The 23,816-nt window shown below is 44.1% G+C and overlaps 1 protein-coding gene across 1 annotated transcript in view; it reads left to right on the top strand.

Annotated features, from left to right (window-relative positions):
• Positions 1 to 23,229, top strand: part of LOC147684129 (cytochrome P450 2J4-like) — a 63,661-nt gene extending 40,432 nt beyond the window's left edge. The window contains exons 5-9 of the mRNA XM_086944514.1: positions 9,162 to 9,338; positions 10,893 to 11,034; positions 18,325 to 18,512; positions 19,907 to 20,048; positions 22,773 to 23,229. Of these exons, the coding sequence (XP_086800640.1) occupies positions 9,162 to 9,338; positions 10,893 to 11,034; positions 18,325 to 18,512; positions 19,907 to 20,048; positions 22,773 to 22,951 (828 nt within the window). The 3' untranslated portion in view covers positions 22,952 to 23,229. The remainder of the gene's footprint in view (positions 1 to 9,161; positions 9,339 to 10,892; positions 11,035 to 18,324; positions 18,513 to 19,906; positions 20,049 to 22,772) is intronic.
• Positions 23,230 to 23,816: the final 587 nt, after the last annotated feature.

Raw genomic sequence — 23,816 nt, 5'->3', positions numbered from 1 at the left:
GGCAGAGTTAAGGAGGGCAACACAAGCACCCGGGACCCGGACAGCGACTGTCCGCAGACGGAGGTGAGGAGAGTCACGGAGGGTGGCTATAGCAGAGGGTCGGGGGCATAATCGAGCTCCCGGTGCAGGGCCCGGCTGGGCCTGAGGACGGTGTAGCATAGTCGGGGAGGTGGTGGAGGCCGCGCACTTGGCTGGGCGCTGCTGCCTTGATTGCCCCGTACCCCCTGCACATCTGCTTATCAGAGAGCCGCCTGGAGTCTAGGAGGGGTGTGGAACTGGAGAGGCCCCCCAACACACCGACCTGTTGGACTGGCCAGCTGGGTGGCTAAGATTGGCCGTGAGAAAGGGGTGAAGACCTGAAATACCAGCGGCGGCTGGCCGGAGCATTGCTGCCCCTTAGGTGTGGGGCCGCTGCCCGATCCCCGGAAAGCGGGAGGGGCTCGGGACGTTCCATAGCCCTGGCCCCAGCGGGGACCATTTTAATCTGCCCACGGTACGAGATATAAGGGCACAGGACTGGGCGACTCCGCTCTGAGGGGTTACCTGCTGGTGCCAGAGGGGGGGTGGCCAACACTCTCGGGGACACCCAGGGCTCTTCTGCAAGCACATTGGGGGAACAGCCGGTTCTTCACAGTGGCGGCCGCACGGCTCTGGAGCGGACAAGACACAGTGGGGTCTGTACAAAGCTGCAAGGGTACGTCACTGACCAGGAACTCTGCTACAGGTGAAGGCTCAGAACTTGGCAGGCAGCATGTCCAACACAAGCCGTAGGGGCAACCGCACCATCGCTGACATGCTCAGCAAGACCACCCCAAAAGGGGGGAAAGCCCTGACGCCCGCCCCCCCGCGACCCATACCACAGAACAGCAGCAAGAGAGCGAGGAGGCGCCCATCACGAGGACATTCCTAGAATCCCTCTTTAATACCCTCCGAAATGACTTCCAAGCGCCTACAGCAGGAGGTCCTCCGCCTTCAGGAACAACAGGTGGACCTGCAGGCCCACGCAGAAGACCTTGAGAACCGTTCCCGCAGGAACAACATCCGAGTCCGGAATATACCAGTGAAGCAGAGGGGAATAGCGTCACCTGCTACCTGCCGGACCTCTTCAGAGACATTTTGGGGGAAATGCCTGATTTCGCCATCCGTATTTATCGGGCGCACAGACTGGGCATGGCGAGGCGCGCACCGGCCCCGCCACCAGACATTTTGGCATACCTTCCGGACTTCCCTCTGAAGGAGCTCATCTTACAGGTGTCCCGTCAGAAGCAACCACTGCAGTTTAGAGGCGACTCCATCGCCCTGTTTCAAGACTTATTAGCGATCACACTGCAGAAGCGTCGAGCCTTCAGAGTGGTCACGACGTTCCTACGTGACAAAGGGGTGCCATACTCATGGGCCACCCATTTCGATTCATCTTTAAATGGCAGGGGAAATTACACCAACTCCTCTCTCTTAGCGACACGTGTGCCCTACTGCAGCTTGAGCTACCGGAAGACATGGAGTCCGGAGATGCTTCACCACACAGATCTCAAGATGCACCCGTACAGCGCTCTCTCAGTGTATGGCAACAGGTCTGAGGATGACGCCGTTCCAAAATGCATCTCGGGCCAGACCCGGAGACGATTGCCCAGTGCACCATGCAGGTCTTCGCTGCCTCAGTTGTGATCTCACACCTTGCTCCGCCCGGACGGAGGAACAACGCTTTTGCTTCCACTATCCTACATGCCATCCACAACCTTTAAGATTTTGACCCTCAATGTGCGGGGTTTGAACAATCCGGTTAAGCAACGCGCTGTACTATCCCACTTAGAAAGCACCTGAGCGGATATCTGCTTAATACAAGAGACCCACCTGCTATCCCGCGACTGCCATAGGTTACGCTCCCACAAATTCCTGACACAACTTTTCTCATCTAGCACCAACAAGTCAACTGGGGTGGCGATCCTGGTGGTGAGGCATTTCAAGGGCGAGGTCCTACACAAATGCGCAGAACAAAAGGGGACGCTGCTGGCATATAGATTTAAGATAGGAGGTCTTACATTTACGGTTGGGTCCATATATAGCCCTAACGAGCAACAGGAACGCTTCCTAAGGTCGGCCCTGATGGACATCACAGCCACACCAGACAGACATGTCATTATTGGAGGGGATCTCACCATGGTCTTTGAGACGGTCCTGGACAGGTCCGCACAATGCATTCCGCAAACGGGGGCGTTCTCGACCGGGTGTAAAGACCAGATAGCAGAATTGGATCTTCATGATCTGTGGGGCCGCACACACCCCACCGATAGGGAATATTCATACTATTCCAATGCACACAAAACATACGCGAGATAGATCATCTCCTGGTCACTAAGCCGGTATGCGCTTTAGCTACTGCTACAGAGATGGGAGTTATCTCCCTGTCAGACCATGCGCCGGTCACCACCACGCTCTGTTTACCGCCGACGTCTTGCCCACCTAGGGTCTGGTGCCTTAGGGACACTTTACTACATCGGCAGACAGTAGTGAAACGCATTACGGACACTATCCGCGACTGTCTCTCTCATAACGCTAACACCGAGCCCTTTCTTCTGCGGAAAATAAAGGCCGGCAATGCAAACAGGACAAAATCACCCAGCGGGTACACAAACTCGAACAAATGCATCAACAAACAGGGGCTCCCAGAATCTGGAAACAACTCAAAGTGGCGAGAAAACTTCTAGCGGCCCTGGACATGGACCGCGCGGAGTACGCAGCATTACGCTTGCGCCATGCTTACTATACAGGGGGGGACAGATATGGGCGTCTTCTGGCGAATAAGCTCAGAGTGGCATGCCAACAGCAGCTGGTGAAGGAGATCTCCGACCCGATGGGACAATGGTCACGGAGGATGCCCAAATAGCTGATAGTTTCCGCAGGTTTTATGCAGATCTTTACACGGGTGACCCCCCGGATGATCTCGCCACAGCGGCATACTTAGATTCGGTCACTCTCCCCTCTCTGGCCCCCTCACAGGCGAAGTACCTGGATAGAGATATCCGAATTGAGGAAGTGATTTCCGCCATCGCCAAACTCAAGCATGGTAAAGCTCCAGGGCCGGACGGCTATACATCCCTCTTCTACAAAACATTCTGTATGACGCTGGCACCGATCCTCACCCACCTTTTTAACTCATTCTCCGCACCTGGCGCCATTACACCTGACCTCTTACGGGCCTCACTTACGGTCATCCCCAAGCCGGGGAAAGACAGGACTAAGTGCGGCTCCTGCAGGCCGATATCACTTTTAAATGTGGATCTTAAGCTATATACTGGGATCCTAGCGTCTAGATTGGCCCCCCACTTACCGGGACTCGTGGAACCGGACCAGGCGGGGTTTATCCCCGGACGGCAAACGGTGGACAATACCAAACGGATCGTCCACCTCATTGAAAAAGCCTCCCGGATTCCCGGTGAGAGAATGATGCTGGCAGTGGACGCCGAAAAGGCGTTTGACCGCATACACTGGCCTTACCTAGAACGCGCCCTGACGAAAGCCGGCATCGGAGAGAAATTCCGCTCCCTAATACTTAATTGCTATAAATTTCCCACGGCGGTGGTGCGTGTGAACGGATATAACTCACAGAGTTTCGCCATTGAGAGAGGTACCAGACAGGGGTGCCCGTTGTCACTCCTGCTCTTTGCCCTATATATGGAGCCATTTGCTCAGAGGATACATCAAAATCCTGCTGTGATGGGGGTGAAGTTTGGCGGCTCCCATCATGCAGTCAGCCTCTATGCTGACGACGTCATACTGTCCCTGGACAACCCGAGCACAGCTCTCCCGGCCTGCGTAGCGGAATTAGACGCTTTCGCCAGCATTGTGGGATTTAAGATGAATATGGACAAATCTGTGGCCCTAGACTTGTCGCTTACGCCGTCCACCAAAGCTTACTTACAAGACCTCTTTCCCCTGCACTGGTCGTCGGACCTAGTGCCATATCTCGGAATCCAGCTGGCCCCCACCCTACCAGCCATGATCACAGCCAACTATACCATCCTAGTGGGAAGAATCGGGAGGAACTGGGACGTTGGAGTCGCGGCACCCTCTCTTGGCTGGACAGAATAGCGGCGGTTAAAATGACTGTTCTGCCCCAAATTCTCTACTTATTTAGGGCTCTACCGCTACAGCCACCTAAGGGGTGGATTCAACAAACGCAGGCGGACCTCTCGCGGTTTATCTGGCAGGGCCAGAAACCAAGACTGAAGAGAGTGCTATCCACGCTAGCTCCAGAGGCTGGGGGGCTAGGGATACCGGATTTGCGCAAATACCAGGCGACACAACTGCGTTACCTGGTGGAATGGAGCAGGTGGGAGTCGGACAAGCACTGGCTCTTCCAGGACCAAGCAGTAGCGGGTCGACCCCTGCAGGAAATACCCTTCCTGCGTAAAGCTCATTGTCCCGCTAACTTATATGCCTCCTTTATCACAAGAGTTCCCCTGCAGGTGTGGGACGCCACTAACATTGCACATGGACTCACCACGTTCCCTTCGCCGCTTACTCCTCTGGTCGATAATCCAGACTTCACTCCGGGACTAGAAAGAGGGGCCTTTACACACTGGCGGACGGCGGGGTGTCGGGCCTTATTCCATGTATATGGCCCAGAGGGCGCTAATCCCTTCCCGCTCTTCAGACGGGAATACTCGTTGGCGGAGATGGACAGACTGCATTACATGCAGGTCCGCCACTGGGCGTTACACCCGCAGGTGCGGGAGACAGCTGACAGGAAACTCCTACCTTATGAAAGATGGCTCTTATCTCGTACCTCGGACGCGAAGTTGATATCAGACCTTTATAAGTTCTTGCAACCTCCATCCTCACATTTTTACACCTCAGGTAGAGAACGCTGGGAACGGGAATTGGGCAGGACATTGAGTCATAAAGAATGGGATCAGATCTCATACAGGGCGCGTCACTCCGCATACCATATGGGACTCACAGAAACACTGACTAAGGTATCAACTTATTGGTACTACACGCCCGAAAGAATACACAAAATGGATCGTGGTAAAGATAACATCTGTTGGAGGGACTGTGGGAAAGTAGGCACACTAACGCATATCCTGTGGGAATTTCCGCTTTTGCAATCTTATTGGAAACAGGTGATAGATGACATTGACACTCATTTCAACATCGAATTAACGCGCTTCCCCGCATACATACTGCTGGGACTACCGAACTGATTGATGTACCCCCTAAGATCCCGCAGGGGGTGCCAGATTGCTATTGCATTAGGCTCTGCGGTGCAGAATATCCTTACACATTGGCGTACCGCCACGCTCCTCTCCATCACAGGGTGGTTACATAGATTATGGCATGTGTTGGGCATGGAGAAACTGTCACTCACGGTAGCTGTGGATATAGAGCAGTTCAACGACCTTTGGCAGCCATTCCAGTCCCTGCTGGTCACAGAATTCAGAGAGCTCACCTGCCCGAGATACCTTTGCCTTTTACGGCTCACGACACCTGAAGGGACAGCATCTTGAATGGACTCCGGATGAGGCTTCCTTACTGGAGAGCGGCAAGGAAGAAAGGAATAGGGTAGACCGAAGCACTGGACGAAGGGAGGGCAGGGAGGGGGGTTCTAGGGGTGGAGGGCTCAGGGGGGAGGGGATCCGGGGGGGGGGTTCAATCTCGTTTTGCAACACTTCTTCTATCTGTGTATCTTTGCGGACTGGACTTCTGCTAGAATATCACCTGGAGAGAATTTGTGCCTTGTGTGCGCCTCTGGCCAAAGCCGTCTGCACCTTCTATGCAATGTCTATTCTGTTTCCTTCTTCTGGTGTTGCTCCAATAAAAATGATTTAAACATAAAGAGAAAGAGAGATGAATACAACAGTCAAAAGATGAGATGACATTTTTCTCAATCTTACACAATTCCACACCAACACCTTCCAAAATATTGACTGGTTTAGTTTATACTCAGCGGGGGGCTTGTCAAGGAAGCTGATGTTCTCAGAGATAGAAAAATCGCACAGTAGCTGACATCATATTAATTTTAACCCAAAAAGGAACCCATTTCAGTTCCGTCAGGCTGCACAGCCCCAACACAATTTGAATCCAATGAATCAAATTCATTTATTTACTCTCAACTGTTTCCTCCTTTATTTCACCATACTTGTCATCCATTTTACGCTTAACTTTAGTTCAATCCATTTTATCCAAATAACGCTTGTCATTAAAGTTCACAGAGACACAGGAGTATAGAGTGGGTTTCACACGCCATGGTTTTAATCCAATCACCCAATGCATTTCGGGAAGTACATTTCCCTTTGTCAGGGACATCTAAAAATAGAAGTACATATTTTATAATTTAGCTTACTACCTTTATCTAATACAACATTTATTCAATGAGAAACATTCCTCAAATTACAAAAAACGAAATGCATCGTATCTGGACTGTAATTTCATTTACCAAAGCATATTATACACTCATTTACCACATACCCAGAGCCTATGTTAAATTCCCTCCCGTCTTCATCATGCAAATGTGTCCCAACACATAATCTCCCAATTATTTGAAAACGGCTTGCTCTACTGCATAAACGGTGATCGGATTAAAATCATGGCGTGTAAAGTTAAGAGTAAAATGGATGACAAGTATGGTGAAATAAAGGAGGAAACAGATGAGAATAAATAAATGAATTTGATTCATTGGATTCAAATTGTGTTGGGGCTGTGCAGCCTGACGGAACTGAAATATGTTCCTTTTTGGGTTGAGTCACGTTACAGCGCAACGAGACGAAGCGGGAAGCAGGTGTTGCACGCTTGTGAAAAATGAAAAAGAAAAAAACATGAGACAAATAAGGATGTTAAAAATAAAGATTACTAAGGTGTGCATCTCACTTCACATTTTTTCATTGCATCATATTAATGTTCTCATGATCAGGGATAATTTTAGCACCATTCTCTCTTACAGTGTTATGTAGGGAATTCCCATAGGTGCTTTTATGTTTTGCATTATTCCACGATTAATCCACTTCAAAGCACTTTAAAGTACTGTAGAGACAGCAAGAGAGCTTTTTTTATCATACATTAAGACTGGACACAGGACAGCGAGCAAATACTAAAGTGTGATGTGTTTCTGAATTTCATATTTAGGTTTAGAGTAAAGGACAGAACGTCATTGAAAACAAATTCACATTGACTCTCTTTAATTCCCCTTCTGATATGTGCTACAGTTTTTCTCACTTAGCATGCAGGCCTCAGGACAGATTCTAAGTCACCAGCTACATGGATGTTCTGTCACTTACTTTTGGTGCCCCCTACATTCTTCACTGGAGTTCAGGGAACTGCCTCACAGAAAAAATCGACTTTCAAAGCAACAAGATGTAGGAAATGCTTTTGTAAACAAGTAGCAAAGATTTGTTGTTGTTCTGGGACCTGTCTGTGGGTGCTGGGCACAAAAGGATTTGGAAGATTAGGGGGCAGATGTACGTTTCCTGGCGCATCCCTGCAAATCAGCAGGGATGCACCAGGAAAGATGCGTGACGCAAGTTTACCCTTGCGCCACCACAGATGTGCTGCATTTATAATGCGGCGCATCATGGCGCAAGGATAAACAGATGCGTGTTGCATCTACTGGCGTAAGGTTGGCGCAGTGCTGGAGTTGTGACGCAACTCCAGCACTGTTCCAACCTGGCCTATCCTCAACATGGTGTGTCATGCCTTACGCCTGCTTCAAGCAGGTGCAAGGTTTTGACGCAGTGGCGTCAGAAAAGTGACTGAATGGAAATCTTGTAGATTTCACTCAGGCACTTTTACGAGGCGTTCCTGCGACAGAACGCCCACCCTGCGCCGGAACGCCCACATGAAACCTTATGCAGGTTTCATGTGGCGCAGGGCTTTACAAGGTGACGCACCTCCCTAGATGCGTCACGTTGTAAATAGGCCGCAACGTGGCGCATGGTTTACGCCGCCGTTGCGTCACAAAAGTGACGCAAGGGCAAATGTGGCTCAAAGGGATCGTAAATCTGCCCCTGGGTGAGCAGGTACCATTTGAACAAGAGGTAGAGTAAGGAGGGTTCATGGAAATAGGAATCAAGACTTTGAAGCTGTGAGAGAGAAGCCTCAAAAGTGATGTGAGCTGTGGCTGAGTTCTAACACAGTTACAAAAATATGGCACCCAGAAATAAATGCTAGTCACTGTAGGGAATTTAAGCTCAACCATAGCAGCTTGACACAAATAGCAAGGCTTTCCATCGAGAATCAGAAACAGAAGAATCAGAACTATGGGGCATATTATCAAAGGGTTTATCTCCGCTTTTTTGGCTTTAAAAGCCAAGAAAGCGAAGATAAAATTATCTCCCTATTACCTAGCTGTCGCTAACACCAGTTAGCAACAGCTAGTAGGAGATAGTGACCATCTTGGGCCCCACTTTGCATGTCAGTGATATTTATCACTAATGACATGCAAAGTGGGCGTGCCAAGATGTTAGCGACTGAAAACAGTTGCTAACATCGCTATCTCCTATTACCAACTTTTGGAGATATTCGCGCTAAGCGCGAATATCTCCAAAAGCTAACACCTGCCCTGAGCAGGTCTTAGCCATGTTATCCAATGGGAGGTGGATAACATGGCTAAGAGCATTAGCGTGGAAATGCATGAATATCGCTGACTTTTCAGCGATATTCATGCATTGCGGCGATTTTTATCGCATTTGCGATAAACCTTGGTAATACCAAGGTTTATTTGCGGTAAAAATCGCCGCAGCTCAGCGGTAAATTTTTGTCTCTAACCAAGCAATAGCGATAATTATCGCTATTGCTTGGTAATATGCCCCCATATTTGGTTTAATCAAACTTCTCTTGCCTAGTCCTTACATACTACTACTGTAATTGTACAGTTCATACCACAACAGAATATTTCTTATGTTCTAAGTTTACTGACAATGCAGTTTCTAATTTCATTTATGTGTTAGACACGCAGACACTAAAACACTTGTCCCACACACCTACTCACATAAATAAGAGTGTGACGCTTCATAATTATCAAAAATCCAGAATACATCTGTATTAGAGGAGATTGTATCAAACAAGAACATTCAGGAAGTTTCCTGCTAAGTTCCTACAATATTTTAGTTGAATGCATGATCAAAAAAGGGCACTCTGCTTAATCCATGCAATTTCTTTCACTCCAGCTCTTTGATGCGTTCCCCTGGCTGATGCGGTATCTTCCAGGACCTCACCAGGATGTCTTCAAGAGCAATGCGTTTGTGGAAGAATTTGTAAAGAGGGAAATCCAGAGTCACAAAGAGAATGGAGTGCCTGAGGAGCCCCAGGACGTGATTGATTTCTACCTTGCTAAAATATCAAGAGTAAGTGTTTGCTCCAGCCATGTTGGCTGCTCTAGTCAAGCGCCCAGGCGGTGCTTTGTACATGAAAAATCCCATGCTATGATAACAAAAAATGTCACACAACAGGAATCTTTATGACTCATTGGTTTCTCATGCAAATGGATATTTAATTACAATTAACTGAAGAAAAAATTAAAGCTTCTGTATTCCCATAGTTTGAGTAGCTTCAACTATCTAACAAACTAACTGAGCTTTTAAAAGTCATGCCTTTTTAAGGTCTTAATTCAGCACCTATAGCTGTATTATACAAAGTGTCCTGAGGCGCAACAGGCATGTCCTCCTGCTTTCTGCACCCTGGGGGCACTTTGGTATTACAAAGAAGGCAGCTGACACTTGTGCTACCCTTTCTGTAATCCAAATAGTGCTCGCGCACATATAGAGACAGCGCTATCACTAGAGGGTGTTCCCTCGTTTTCATCTGGTTGTGGCTACATGCAAATTAGGGAATCCAATTACCTCTGCGCCGTATTAGAGATACGTGCACTGAGGCAAAGAAGCTGTCAGGAGGAGCACTGACAGTGTGCCACAAAAAGGTAGTGCACGGGCAGTGCACCCTCTGATGGCAGCTCTCTAGATAGAGGAAAGTGGGGTGCAGTCACCCAATGCAGCCGCCTACAACGGGATCTCTAAAGCTGCTCCATATTTCAGATGATTGCCCTGCTACGAGGGCAGCTCAACTTTGTGCTGCCCTGGGGGCTGCACATTCAACTCAATACAGTGCACTCTCCTTGTTAAACTCAAGCGCACCTTTTGATAGGTGCACTCCACACTAACAAAGAGAGTGAGCCGTATTCTTTATTACGTGCCCTGGTCAATTCTGTGAGTAACCGGTCTTCCTCTGTATCATGGGAGTAGGCCCCAAAACTCAGCAAGCTTAGGACCCCACTTCGGTTCTTACAAGATCAAACTACAAACACAGCCCCAGCAAGTCAACCAAACCCTATTGACAGAGATAGTTTCACAACTGTCCAAAGGAAGAGAAAGGCAATGAATGTGGCAATTTCCAGAACAAAAAAAATGAATAAATATCTTATCTTATACACTGATTTTATCATCCTTTTTTCCTTTTCTAAATTCTTATCTGCTACTAATTTGTTCCATTCCTCTTTTCAACGGGAAATACTGCTCCTTCCGATCACTCCGTATTGTAGGGTTATTGAATCTGTCCATCCGTCAGATTTCTTAAGTCTTTCTTCACTTCCATTCTTCTGGATAATCAATACATCTCACCATAACTATCACTCATCCACATTCATTATGCTTCCATGTCAGAGTTTATAATATAATCTTACCCTAATAACTAACCCATAGTTATCCATACCTATGATAAAATTCAATCTGCAATCTTAGTAATTTAAGTATGCAATTCAACATACTAATTTCCGTCAATTTGATTTTATGACCAAGACTAGACTGCTTTACATCATCAATAAGTTCCCCAAGTTATGATGTCTTCACAATAGGCTGTTTAAATATTTCATATTTGCTAAACTTGCATATTAATATTCCATTCAGGACTCTCATGATGTCGCCTCTACATTTGATGACGATAACATGGTCCGCCTTGCAGCTGATTTTTTTGGAGCTGGGACAGAGACCACCACCACCACCCTACGCTGGGCACTCCTTTACATGGTGAAATACCCAGAAATCCAAGGTGGGGGTTAGGATGGGTACTACACAAAGTTTTTTATACCCTACCTGGTATTAATTCAGAAGTCTAAGGAATGAGCATGTTCAGTACATGAGAAAATGCAACTAAAGAATTATGTTTGGGTGCATGATATGACACTGAGAGATGAATGTTTATTTACAGCTTCAATGCAATGTATGAGATCTGTCAAACCAGCTCAAAACAAGCACCATTTGCAGAATGTCCTTTAGGGCATGTATAGGCGAACAGTCAATGACAGTAATTCACCAAAATGCCATGGGTAGCATAAGTGAAGTCACACAGGGGCCTATTTACAAACCCTATCACCACCACAACGTCACTTTCAGTGACGTTGTGATGGCGATAGGGGACTCGCCTTATCTACTAGGTAGCGTTAAGCCACTTAACGTGACTTAACTCTGCCTTGTAAATAAGGCACCCTTTCATGCTGTGTTTAGCGTGAAAGGAGAGGGCAATGGGTGGTAATGTGGGTGCTTCACTGCAACACCCTTTGATTTTGATGCCACCCCCTATTTCCAAGTGTGTTCTGAATAGGAGGCAGTGCCAGAATAAAGACCAGGCAAAATCTGGTCTTAAAACATGCGAAACGAGGAGAAAGGCTTTATTTCTCCTAGTTTTTGCTGTTTCCATTTGTGCTGCCTTGTGCAGCATACATAGAAACAGTAATTTGTCTATGATTGCTTATGTGCAAGAAGGTTCCCCTTCCTGCACATAAACAATCATTAAAAAAATAAACGTTTTGCTACTTCTATGTGTGCAGCATTAAGCAGCACACTTAGACATTACAAAACGACATTGCAAGATTGGTTATGTGCAGGAAGGGGGATCTTCCCGCAAATAAACAATCTTCCCCTCAACACCGGCACACTTGCATTATAGCCTGCATTGCCGCTATGCAGCAAAATTTAGCACCAGGGCAGGGGGGACCTCAGGCATGCACCCTATTCTAGTAAATATGATGCAGCCCAGCGTTTCTAAAGTGACAAAGAGTGTCGTTAGCGTTCTTGGCTTAACAACACGCTTCACCACTTTATTGTAAATATGCCCCATAACCTTAATAAAGCCTCTTTTCTTCTCACAATTGCGATATCACATTACCTTTGATCAACATAACACACCAGGAAGAGATGTTAAAAAATGTCATGTTAGCAGTAAACAAAGTTCAAAAAAGTGCACAATTAATAGATCACAAAAAGTTAATGATATTAAAAGTTGTTAAAAAGTTGAAAAGATATATTTGATTTCATGACAACATATAACCAGGGTGTAGCCTCCATATGTCAGGTCATTTCCCATCAGCTTGACAAAACAACAGTTGTTGCTTCATAAATGACTACAGAGACTTTTCTCTTTTGGCTCACTGGTGCATACACTATCAAATGTCTCTACGAACTGATGCATGGACTAATTTAAGGGGACTATTGTTGTATATATTAAAAAAACATTAATCACAGTGTGATTTAGTATTGAAAAAACTATGCTTAAATAAATCACTTAATGTATTGCTTACAACTGACTTTAAATACAGTTCAGATTAATCTTTCAAACAACTGATGTAATGAGTGAAAAATGTTCCTTCATAATTTTCTCTTTATATTCTAATTATACGTCAGATGCACCCATAGGTCAGCTGCATATTAACACTTTTCAAACATCCAAACTTCAGGCCCGATTCACAAACTGCACTTTGTGATTCTTTTTGTAGTTGTAGAGTAGTACTACTAAAAAACTTACTATAATGTGCTATTCACAAACTTTTGTAGTAACCAACCCTTATCACTTACACTTTGCAAGTAAATTACAATAGTATAGTAAGGTCAGCACTACAAAGGACCAGCCACAGGTATAGTAAGACCTTCCCAAAATAATGGAGGTAGGGACTTAAAATAAAACCCAAACGGGAAGAATGTTAAATTAAATCAGATTATTTAAAATACCTAGAAATATAAATTAATTATAAACATAATTTGTAAAAATAGTACATATTTTGTATGGTTGAAAAATATTAAAAAATAGTAATATCCTTTAGTTAAGTATAGCATAATTCAACATAATCTATATATATAAAAACGAAGGTATGTCTGTCTGTTTGTCCTTTATGCATTACTACACCAATCATCCGATCGGCATGAAACTTTGGGAAGTTGTTGAGTAGGTTGTTGCGAAGGTTTCTGGCAAAAAAAAAAAAAAAAAATAAAAGTTGTTGAGTACACTCCCGTGAAGGTTTCTGGCACAAAAAAAAAACCGTTTGATTTCATGTAACATTATTTCTTATGGGGGTTACTACATAAGCACAGTTTTTTGAATACCAAAAAAATAGTAAACTTATTCAAAAGCATAAACTTACTCAAAAGTGTAAGTTACCTTTGTGCCTCAGGTCCAGTACATTTAATATCACCTCCCTAAAATAGGAAATGTATGCACTTTATTCAGTGGTTTCTTTATCTATGCTCTGTGTAGTCTGAATAGCAGCAGTGCCAATATCTCCCTGATGTTAACACTTGATTAGTAGATCTATGTGGCAAAGGGTAAATATCACTCCCCACAAGCCCCCAATGCATGGTATTTAGGTGTATTTCAATAAGTAGAAGATGAAGGTTCTTCACAGGAACATGGTTGAATTTATCAAGAAAGAAAAACAGAGATTTCTATCTTCTGCTTGTGGAAACAATGGTCCTCACACTAATGGAAGACAAAAACCTGAAAAATGCATTGACACTTCTGACTCCAATCACACCACTGCCTTGCTGGTGTGAGTAGGAAAAACACATTTACTCACCCCAGGTTTGTAGGAGATTGATTGTCTCTTCTTCCAGTGGCCCTGGTGGCAGATGGAAGATCAAGTGTGATGTTCACTCAAGTGGCTAAATAGTGAGACTGCTTGACCACTGTAAAAGGTGTCCTGCGCCAACAGTGACCCTTATTCTAAGGACATGGTCACAGTTTTACATCTTGATTGTTCTTTATTAAGAGAAACCTGATAAATGACGTGCCACATATTAAAACACAAAGTTAAAACATACCCACTTTCCAAGTTTAGATCAATTGTAAAGTTTATAAATGTATTCTTCTAATTTAACTGAGAAATAGAGTATGTCTTTAGCTAAATATTAGGTCCATTCAATTAAATGCCAATATGTATAGGTATCTTGATTTCCACGAAGGCACTATAAATACACCTTTGTGATTATAGGCTTCTCTAATAGCTATTATTTGTGCTAGAATATTGCTGGGTCTTCTTCTCTATAAGCATAAATTAGCTATTTTCACAATTTCCCAATGGTATTGAAAACCTCAAACTATTTGCTAGCTCATGCACTGAACACATTGATTTTGTACCATTAGCTGCTATTAAAGTGAATACTTCATTCACAGACTGCTTTCTCTCATGGCATACCACTGCAACCACCTATTTCGAGAGCTGACAATAACTCTCTGGTAAAACCATACCAATTCTTTTTTTAATTTTTTTTAATTTTATTGCCAATTTGGTATACATCAACAGCTATACAATAAACTATTAATGGTTTTTAGGTGTGCATCAACAACAATCCAGAGTTAATCATGCATGGCATAACGTTGTGTGCAAGAATACAAACTATAGCCACCCCCACGTGTCCCTCAGATGGAATGTGGTGCGTCATAGACCCTGTCACGGCTCTATGCTAAATTAGTCACTGTCATCCGATACCTGCTCTGGTGGGGAGGCTCACAGATATCGCCCCGAAAGTGGTTCAATTTTCCCCATATTTGCGTCCATTTTTTGGAGCAGCCCGATGGACGTAAACAGATTTTTCTGTCACCATCATGTGGTCAATGTCCCGACACCACTGCTGATGCGTTGGGGACTGGTCTGAGCCCCAGCGCCGTGCTATAGTGCGTTTGGCTAATGCCGTCCCCAGTGTTACCCAGTCTTGGTCTGTGTTTTGGAGCAAGCAGGATTGATACTTTGGTGACTCAGGACATTGTGTGTAGGACGGCATCCCAGAATGGAGTAATTAGCAGAGAGTCGCAGATCGTGTGCCAGACTGTATCTTCGGCACCACATTGTCGGAGGCAGAATGGGGTATCCGCCTTTCCTATCTTGTGTAGCAGGGTTCTTGTATAATAAATACTGTGGAGAAATTTTTATTGAAGTAATCTAAGGGTGGAGGGTATTGCCACTACCCTCGGGGACATCAGGGCTGTCTGCCAGTCCTCCTCATCCAGGTCACCCACATCCGCCTCCCATTTCCCTTTCCGGATCACCGTAGGATCTCGTTGATTGCTTATTATTTTCCGATAATTTAATGAGATGGCTTTTGTCTGGAGGTGTTCTGTGAGCAATCTGTCCTCTAGTGGGGACGACTTGGGTAATTGCGTTTCTGTCGGAATCACTGCCAGTAGGGCATGTCTAATCTGGACATATCTGTATTTTTCAGTTTGCGCTAGTTTGTATGTAGCCTGGAGTTGAGTGAATGGCACGACCCCTCCTTTCTTCCACAAGTCACCAACTTTGGATATGCCAATTAGGTCCCATTGTTGGAATACCTTGGTGTTTTTAGTCTCCCTAGTTTGCGGGTGTAACACAGTGGCTCCATCCCATTGCCCTCTGTGCCTCATGCCAAATTTGTAGTGTATGGGCCATGGGGCCCGTGTACTGTTGTTTCTTGGTGCTATTATATAACGCTCCCATAATCCCCTCTGTGTCGAGGAGATGACGGTCCATACGGAATGCAGGCTCATCCTGCGGTGCGTGGAGGCACTGGTTTATGTTGGGGAGTTGTGATGCCCACTAATACGTCCATATGTGGGGGAGGGCAATCCCTCCATCATACCGCCCCTTAGTCAGTTTTGCCTTGGCAATACGATCTGCCCCACCATCCCAGAGGAGTTTGGTTACTTCAGTATTAATTAGTGTGAAAAAGGAGGGGGGAATATGAAAGGGGGTATTCTGTAGGACATATAAAAATCTGGTCAGTGCCATCATCATGAAGAGGGCAACTCTGTCCAGCAACGTCAGAGGTAAAGAACGCCATTGTTTCACATCCCGGCGGAAGCAGGCCAGCGCGCGACCTGAGGGGTAATATATATGCCGAGGTACGTGAAACCTCCTTTCGCTATCTGAATGTCACAGTTGCGCTGTAATTTTTGGAGGGAGCATGGAGGTTATAGAGCAATTACTTCAACCAATTAATAGTGTAGCCTGAAGCTTTGCCATAGGCCGCACAGAAGTCAAGGAGGCAATTCTGCGATCGGGTTGGGGACGCCGTATACAATAAGATATCGTCTGTATAGAGCGATATGTGATCCTCCCATCACTTAGCCCATTTAAGCCCCATGATGAACGGATCCTGATGGATACATGCCGCCAGTGGCTCCAGTACTATTGCAAACAGGAGGGGGAGAGTGGGCAACCCTGTCTCGTGCCCTTCCCGAGAGGGAAGTCTTGCGAAGTTCGACCGTTCGCCACAACATGCGCCATTTGTTTATTGTAAAGGGGGTGCACCCAGGCACAAAACCGGGGCCCAAACCCCATATGCCGGAGCACTGTAAAGAGGAAGGGCCATTCCACCATGTCAAACGCCATACGGGCGTCCAATGAGAGGATTACTGCGTCTTCTGCAATAGTGGAGCTCTGAGCAATAACCCTTGGAGTCTACAAAGATTCAGGGCCATGTTGCAGTGGGGCATGAAGCCCGATTGGTCAGGATGGATCAGCGTAGTTAGATGCGGTTGAAGTCTCATTGCTAATGCCTTGGCCAGTATTTTTTCTTCAGCATTTATAAGGGAGATCGGTCTGTAGGACGCCCTTTCTTGCGGCGACTTGCCCGCCTTGTGAATCAGGACTATGGTTGCTAGGCGCTGGTCCCTGGGGAGCTCACCCACCTCGAGACTAGTCCTATACATATTGAGGAGGTGAGGCGTGATTCAGGTCGCCATTTTTTTGTAGAGGTCCACCGGTATGCCTTTAGGTCCTAACGCTAACCATACCAATTCCTGACCATTTTATACTTATATTATAGTTTTTTTTATCTCAAACTCTTTTTATTTAAAGTTTCATAAAGAAAAAGAAAAAACAGCAGACAACTATACAGTTAGAAGAGTAAAGAGAGTACTAAACCATACATTATTAGCATATTATGCACCTAAATGTATAAAACTGTACATGATTATTGGTATCATTCTGGAAGTAGGGGGAGATATGCTAGGGCAAAATATTGTTGATGGTTGTCCTCCATATCCACGTAAACCCACCAATTTTCTTTTAAAAAGAAGGTTGTGCACCCACTTGGGTTGGGTTAAGGGCCTAGTCTAATAAATAAAATAAAAGAATGAATCAATAACAACAAATGGTCAACACAAAATACTATGTACCTCTTATTGCGGTATTATAAGTGAATAAAATATTTATATTCCTTTGAACTTCTGATCAGACCTCCTACCCCAGTGGGCTTCCACTATACATCAGAGATTGCACGTCGTAGCCCACTGGGACATGAGGAAAGCTAAGGAGATAAAAGGAATATAATTAACTTTGTTGGTTTATTAAACCTTAATATTTATTTTATTTAGTTTGGCAAGAGGCATACCCTATGTGAATATTTGTTAATTAAGATATATGCCAGATAAATATTGTTGAGTTTGGTGGGTCAATTTGTTTAAAAGTGAACCCACTTGGGTTTGATGAATTAATACAGGTGAATACTGTTGGTTTATTGAGTTAATACTGAGTTTGAAAGGAGATGATTTTAGAGCTGTTTCTCATTTCCGAAAATTAAGCGTGTAAATTGATTATGAATTATTTTGTGCTCAAATAAATTCTTCGTTTTATGTAAATATGTTTAGTTTTCAGTGTTTGTATGATGGTCTGTTTTCACTTTGTTTTACAATTGATAGAAAGCACCATCAAAGATGGCTATGCATATTGTGACCAAGGCTTGTGTACAACTATGCTCATTGATGTGATTAGTCCTTGCGGCATTGTAACAAACAAATTTGTGAAATCATTCCCAGAGTGCCAGTCTCTTCCTTAATTCAAATGAAAGATCATATTATCGCCACTTGGATAGTGTTTTTTATCATATGTCAATAGGTTTGGGTGGTTTGAATTGAACTGAGCATAGTTGAGTTCCAATGAGTTTGTTTGAGCTCAGTTTTTCTAAAATAGGATGGACTGAGGGACTGGATGGGCTTACATTGTCGACTATCTGGCAAAAACAATCTTAGTTGTAGACATTAGTAGGTTAGAATGTCACTAGGTCCCTGATCTGTGTCAATATCTCTCTCTAGAGAATGTTCAGAAAGAGCTGGATGATGTCCTTGGAGAGTCCCAGATCATTCAATATGAGGACCGGAAGAGGCTTCCCTACACCAATGCAGTGATTCACGAGATACAGCGCATGAGCAACATTGTACCTGTCAGTGGTCTTAGGTTTAATGTAAAGGAGATCTCATTACAGGGATTCATCATTGAGAAGGTACTTATGTGCTAGCATTGAGAAACCTATTGACCAGCACTGAGAGACAAAATACGAAGCAGACAGAGCAGGGTTATCAGCACTGTTTTGGTAATGCATTATAGTGAGGAAAAAAAGTAACATTGAGCATAAAGTTTACCATAAGGCAAGGTGCAAATGCACTAACATTGTGGCTGACACTTAAGGCATCTATCAACGAGCAAGGTAAATGCACTAGCATTGTGAGGCAGGATAGGAAGAAAAAAGTCCAGTATTTATCCCATGAAAATGAACTAATCATCAGCATTACGAGCTGGTGCAGTGGCAGAGAATACAATGTATGCCATTAGTCTCATTCAAGACTCACCTCACACATGAAGTAGAGTATGAAATGGACATTTAAAATGTTTTTGTAGAAGTTACTCATCCAAATTAAGGCCAGAGAGGCAGGCAACTATAGACCTGTGGGTTGGAGAAATCAGCAATGCTGTGTCCAAAAATTAAACTTTTTATTCTGCATCTTAACAGGTGGGGTCACCTTAGTTTCCAGAGATTGCTATTTGGACATCTAAACTAGTTGTGATCTATTCTCCAAAGTAGTTGCTTTACAATCTTAATTTCCTTCTAGTACTATGCTAGTTCTAGTGTGTATGCTTCTTCATGAATGTCATAACACATCATTCCTGTTATGCCACTTCTTTTTCAGTTAGCATTTCTGGTGGGACCTTGAAGGCCCTTTGTGTTACTAAGGATTGCAAATGAATCAAATGTATTTTCTAGTTTGGAGTTCAACTTTCCCACATTTTTATGAACTGAACACCACATAATCCAAATAATCCTGCCAGAGAGTATCTGTCCATAACTTTCCTAAATCAACTCTAACCCATCTGCACACTCTTACTTGCTCTGTGAGAGGGATCTTGATAAGGGTATTCTCTAAAGAATATTGTACAACAAGCCAGCAAGACCTTTCAAGGGGAAAAACCTATCAAGCTGATTACTTTTAAAAAGGAGATCATAGTGGAACTATTGGTCTATTTCCTGGGGGGAGGCGGCTCTCCCTGGCTTCTCAAAGATATTGAATTTCCCTTGGACCACTATCTGTTTTGATGTGACATTCAAATGTTCACATTAATCATGTATTACCTCAAATAATTCTCCATTATCATTCCCCAGAAATTGTAGGACTCCATAGTCATATTCCCATTAAACTCTCAATGAACATTATTAAACTCACTTAGATTACTGCATGAGTTTTGGAGTTTGGAAAGATTAAGACACCCGTCCAACTCCGACCTTCTCAGAACAGAGCTTAGAACACTGACACCTACCTTGGGGAGAGTTGTGCTGTTCAAAAAAAATAGTAATATCTTTTGCCTGTAATTCTAATCTAATAATCTATTTTTTCCTCATAGGGTTCTCTCATCATACCTAATCTTTCCTCTGCTCTGGTTGATCCTGACCACTGGGAGACACCTCAACAGTTCAATGCAGGACATTTCCTTGACAAAGAAGGGAAGTTCATGAACAAGGAGGCCTTTTTACCCTTTTCTGCAGGTACGCCTAGTCAGGGTTTAAGAGATTTAATTCCTGATACAGAGCTTCATCAGGGTATTGGAGGACATTACCTCCTTCATCATAATGGTACTTCATCCGCCAAATTTCGCGATGACCGCTGGCCAAGCAGTCATCTCTGTATCTTGGAGGCCACTGCTGTCATAGTGGTTACTTTCAATGCATTAAAAATTTTGGTGGAGTGCTGCTGTCAGTTTTAACACCTGTCCACCAAATTTTACACATTTCTTTAGTTCTTCAGAAACAAACTACCAGGCAAGTTTGTTTCTAAAAAACAAAAATATAATCTCCACCACACCATGGGAGTTTTCTCTGAGGTGTGGGAGTCATTATTGTTTTTTCCTGTCCTCGTGATGGACAGAAAACAAAAGGAACTACACCATCCTCCTGGCATATGGCAAACGGTGTAATGTTCTTCCTTGGTGACCCCTATTCCGTTGGGCTGTTAGAAGAAGTTTTCAAATGCTGGAGGAAACGGAGCTCCGTAGATGGAATATTTAAGGTCCACCAGTCTCTAAATGAGCTGTGCAAACTGAGGGTTTGGCAGGCATTGTATGCCATTGCATTTGCTATTTCGTATCATGTTGCAAAACTCTAAACCAAGCCCTTAATATATTATGATTAAGAAATCTCATTCTCCGCCTCCTTGCACCTACCTGATGTCTCTCTGCCTTTTGTTTAAGTTGATATGAAACTGGCGATTTTGATTTTAAACAAATACTTCTCCATGACTAGTTTGCGGTTTTAGTTTTTCTTCTAAATTGAATAAGGTCAGAAGTGAGTGATACATGTGATGTATTAGCAAAAGCCTCCACATCTTGCCCTAACAAAGTACATAAATACTCGCAGGAGAAGTAAAACATAACGAAAGAACTACTGGAAAGCAACTACTCCACTTGTCTTTTGGGGTCTTGATTGGTGGAGCTATGCATGCTTTTGGTCTGACTCATGCAGGAGCAGATTTGAGGACTGGTCCAAGGTGCAAAGTGTATGCATTCCTTTTAAAAGGGTATATTAAATGCATTGCTCCTCAGTACATTAAGGTTGACATCACACGTCTTAGGAAATGTAATTTTTCCAACATTGTTCTTTTTGTTCATACGTATGCCTGCAGAGTCCTTTTCTCCCCAGCTAGACTACTGCAATATAAATTCTACATACATACAAACATGCAGCTTTCTCATCTGCCTGCTTCACCTGTGAGGGAGAGATCACATTAAAAAAGACCTCTACCCCAGACTATCCTGGGGCAGGTACACTCATTCCAAACCTTCAGCAGTGGTGGTGGAGGAATATGTGCCATACGAGTTGAAGAGTTTGACCAATGTCCCACGCACTCTCTGATTTACATTGAGTTGGGGCTGTGGGAGGTCCAAATATATACATAGGGGCAGCTTATAGCTATGTCCCCTGATTTGTCCAAATGCAGGTAGGGGTGAGGATTGGTACAACATCCCTCGCCTTTCTCAAGGAGTTGTAATACCGCTGAGGGAATGTAGATACCGCAGGCCCCGTTTTCTCTTGTGCAATATTATTCTTGTATTCTGAGTTCTAGAGGCTGGAATGAGGGGTAACTGGTAATCCCAATGTTTCAAACTGAGAATTTGCAATATTGCTATTTTTTACAACACACATTTCACCAGCTTTTACAAAGTGTGAGTTGTGCAAAGAAAATTGTCAGGTATGCAGTAATTGTTGCATGAAGTACTTTTCCTGTCCTCCCAGCCTTCCTGCTCAGATCTGAAGTTTTTCTTGCAACAATTCTCAAGGACACTTCTAACCCACAACTCAAAAAAATACTTATATTTTATGGTAACTTCTTTGATTTCAGCCTGTTTCCTCTTTTCTCCAATATTTACTCTAGAATAAGGCTGTTTGAGTTTTTTCTGAAGATCTGAACATGTAACTTAAAGATGTTTGCCAAGTTTTAAAAACATTGAGGGTTAAAATATATTGCTGCAACGAGTTTTTTTTGCTGGAGAAAAGCACAGCAAGGCCTATTCTTAAAAGGACCATTTCCCACTAAAATGTTTTTGAGAAAAGACCTGAGATGGTCAAGCGTGGAAACCATAGCACAAATGGGCATATTTATTAAAAGTTTATGCAGTGTAGACTGGCAAGCAAAGTTGCCATGCTGCATTGCAAGAAGGGGAGAGCGCTCACTAGTGCCATATCTTCTAACATATGGCGCACTTCAGCTCTCTCTCTGCACTTGCGCACTTGAGGCTGCCTAGAGCCAAAGCAAAGGGTGCTTGTGTTAGAAGCAGTATTGTTTTTGTGCAGGAAGGAATACCTTCCTGCACAAAAACAATACTATCCAATCCGCCAATCCAATACAAAGTAACACAAGCTTGCTGTCACTTTTTATTTATTAAACCACACAAAGCCACTAAAATAAACGTTGTATTGCTTAGTAAATAACAAATAGGATTTTGCGTCTGGGCTGTGCCATGAAACGGACACAACCTGACGCAAAATGATAGTAAATCTGTGCCAAAATCTGGATGTCAAGAGATGCCTCCCTGCATTCAAAGCTGTTTGGAGCTATCGCACTGCAGTCTCCCCCCTCTACGCTCCTATGCACCTTGCCCACCCCCATATCAGGGATATGCCTTCTCCCATGTTATTGAGGATTATGTATGTTAAACACTGCATGTGATTGCTATAAAAGAAGTAACTGTAATGTTCTTGTTCTTCATCATGCAGGACACCGTGTGTGTTTGGGGGAGACGCTGGCCAGGATCGAGCTCTTCATCTTCTTCACAAGCCTCCTCCGGGCCTTCACCATCCGGCTTCCCGAAGGGGTGAAGAATGTTACTGTGGACCCTATATTCGGTGGCACACTACAGCCTCACCCATATCAGATCTGTGCAGTAGCACGCTAGGCCGAGAGGGCCCCTGGACAGAAGAAAGGGCCCATGATTCAGAATTGCTTTAGGTACAGTATGACTGTCCTCCTGGCACAACCTTATAACTACCTACACTAGCTGTACATCAATTGAAGCACTTTCACTCCAACACCAGCCATTTGAGTGCTCAATACTGCTAACACATTTTCAGGGAACCTTCCATGTGTTAGAATCTATAACTATGTCAGTTCTGACAAACTGTTAGAGAATCTCTCATTCTTCAAGCTTGTGCACCTGTGACTGCTCCTACCCTGACTTTATGATTGCATTGGGACTCTAATCTAAAATTGGTACCTGGAAGTTATATGGAATAGAGTCCTCAGTTCTAATGTTTCTGCTAGGGGCAAATCAGGCCTTACCCCAATTTTTGCTGTTTTTTTAAAAACTCAGATAGGGTAAGTTGGCTCATATGTTTGCTAGATCTGTATTAGTATTCAGGTTTTTGTGATTATGATGAGTAGAGAACATACCTTGGACAATCACCCACCCACCAACCCACAAATATGCTACCTGATAGACTTCAAAGGGACCACTGGTGTAGGGAACCACACAAGACAATAGATACCCATCCATTGTTGTTGTACTAGAAAAAATATTCAGATGCGGGTACATGAACCACAGGACCTGATTTTGAAAGGAAGATGAATGAAATCGCAAATGAATCAACATTTGCTAGAGCTGCATGAGGAGACAGCATGATCCGTAAGAAGTCTTCAACACAATATGAGGCGCATTCATGACCCTCAGAGGAATTATCTTGCTGAAGAGGATGGAAGAGAAGCATGGGGTTAACACAGTGTCTCTCTTCTGCAGATTAAAGAATTTATGAGGGATGGGCTAC

This window comes from Lissotriton vulgaris, chromosome 11, assembly GCF_964263255.1.
Source record: "Lissotriton vulgaris chromosome 11, aLisVul1.2, whole genome shotgun sequence".
In the NCBI taxonomy this organism is placed as follows: Eukaryota; Metazoa; Chordata; class Amphibia; order Caudata; family Salamandridae; genus Lissotriton; species Lissotriton vulgaris.
This window is presented reverse-complemented; position numbering and strand designations above follow the sequence as displayed.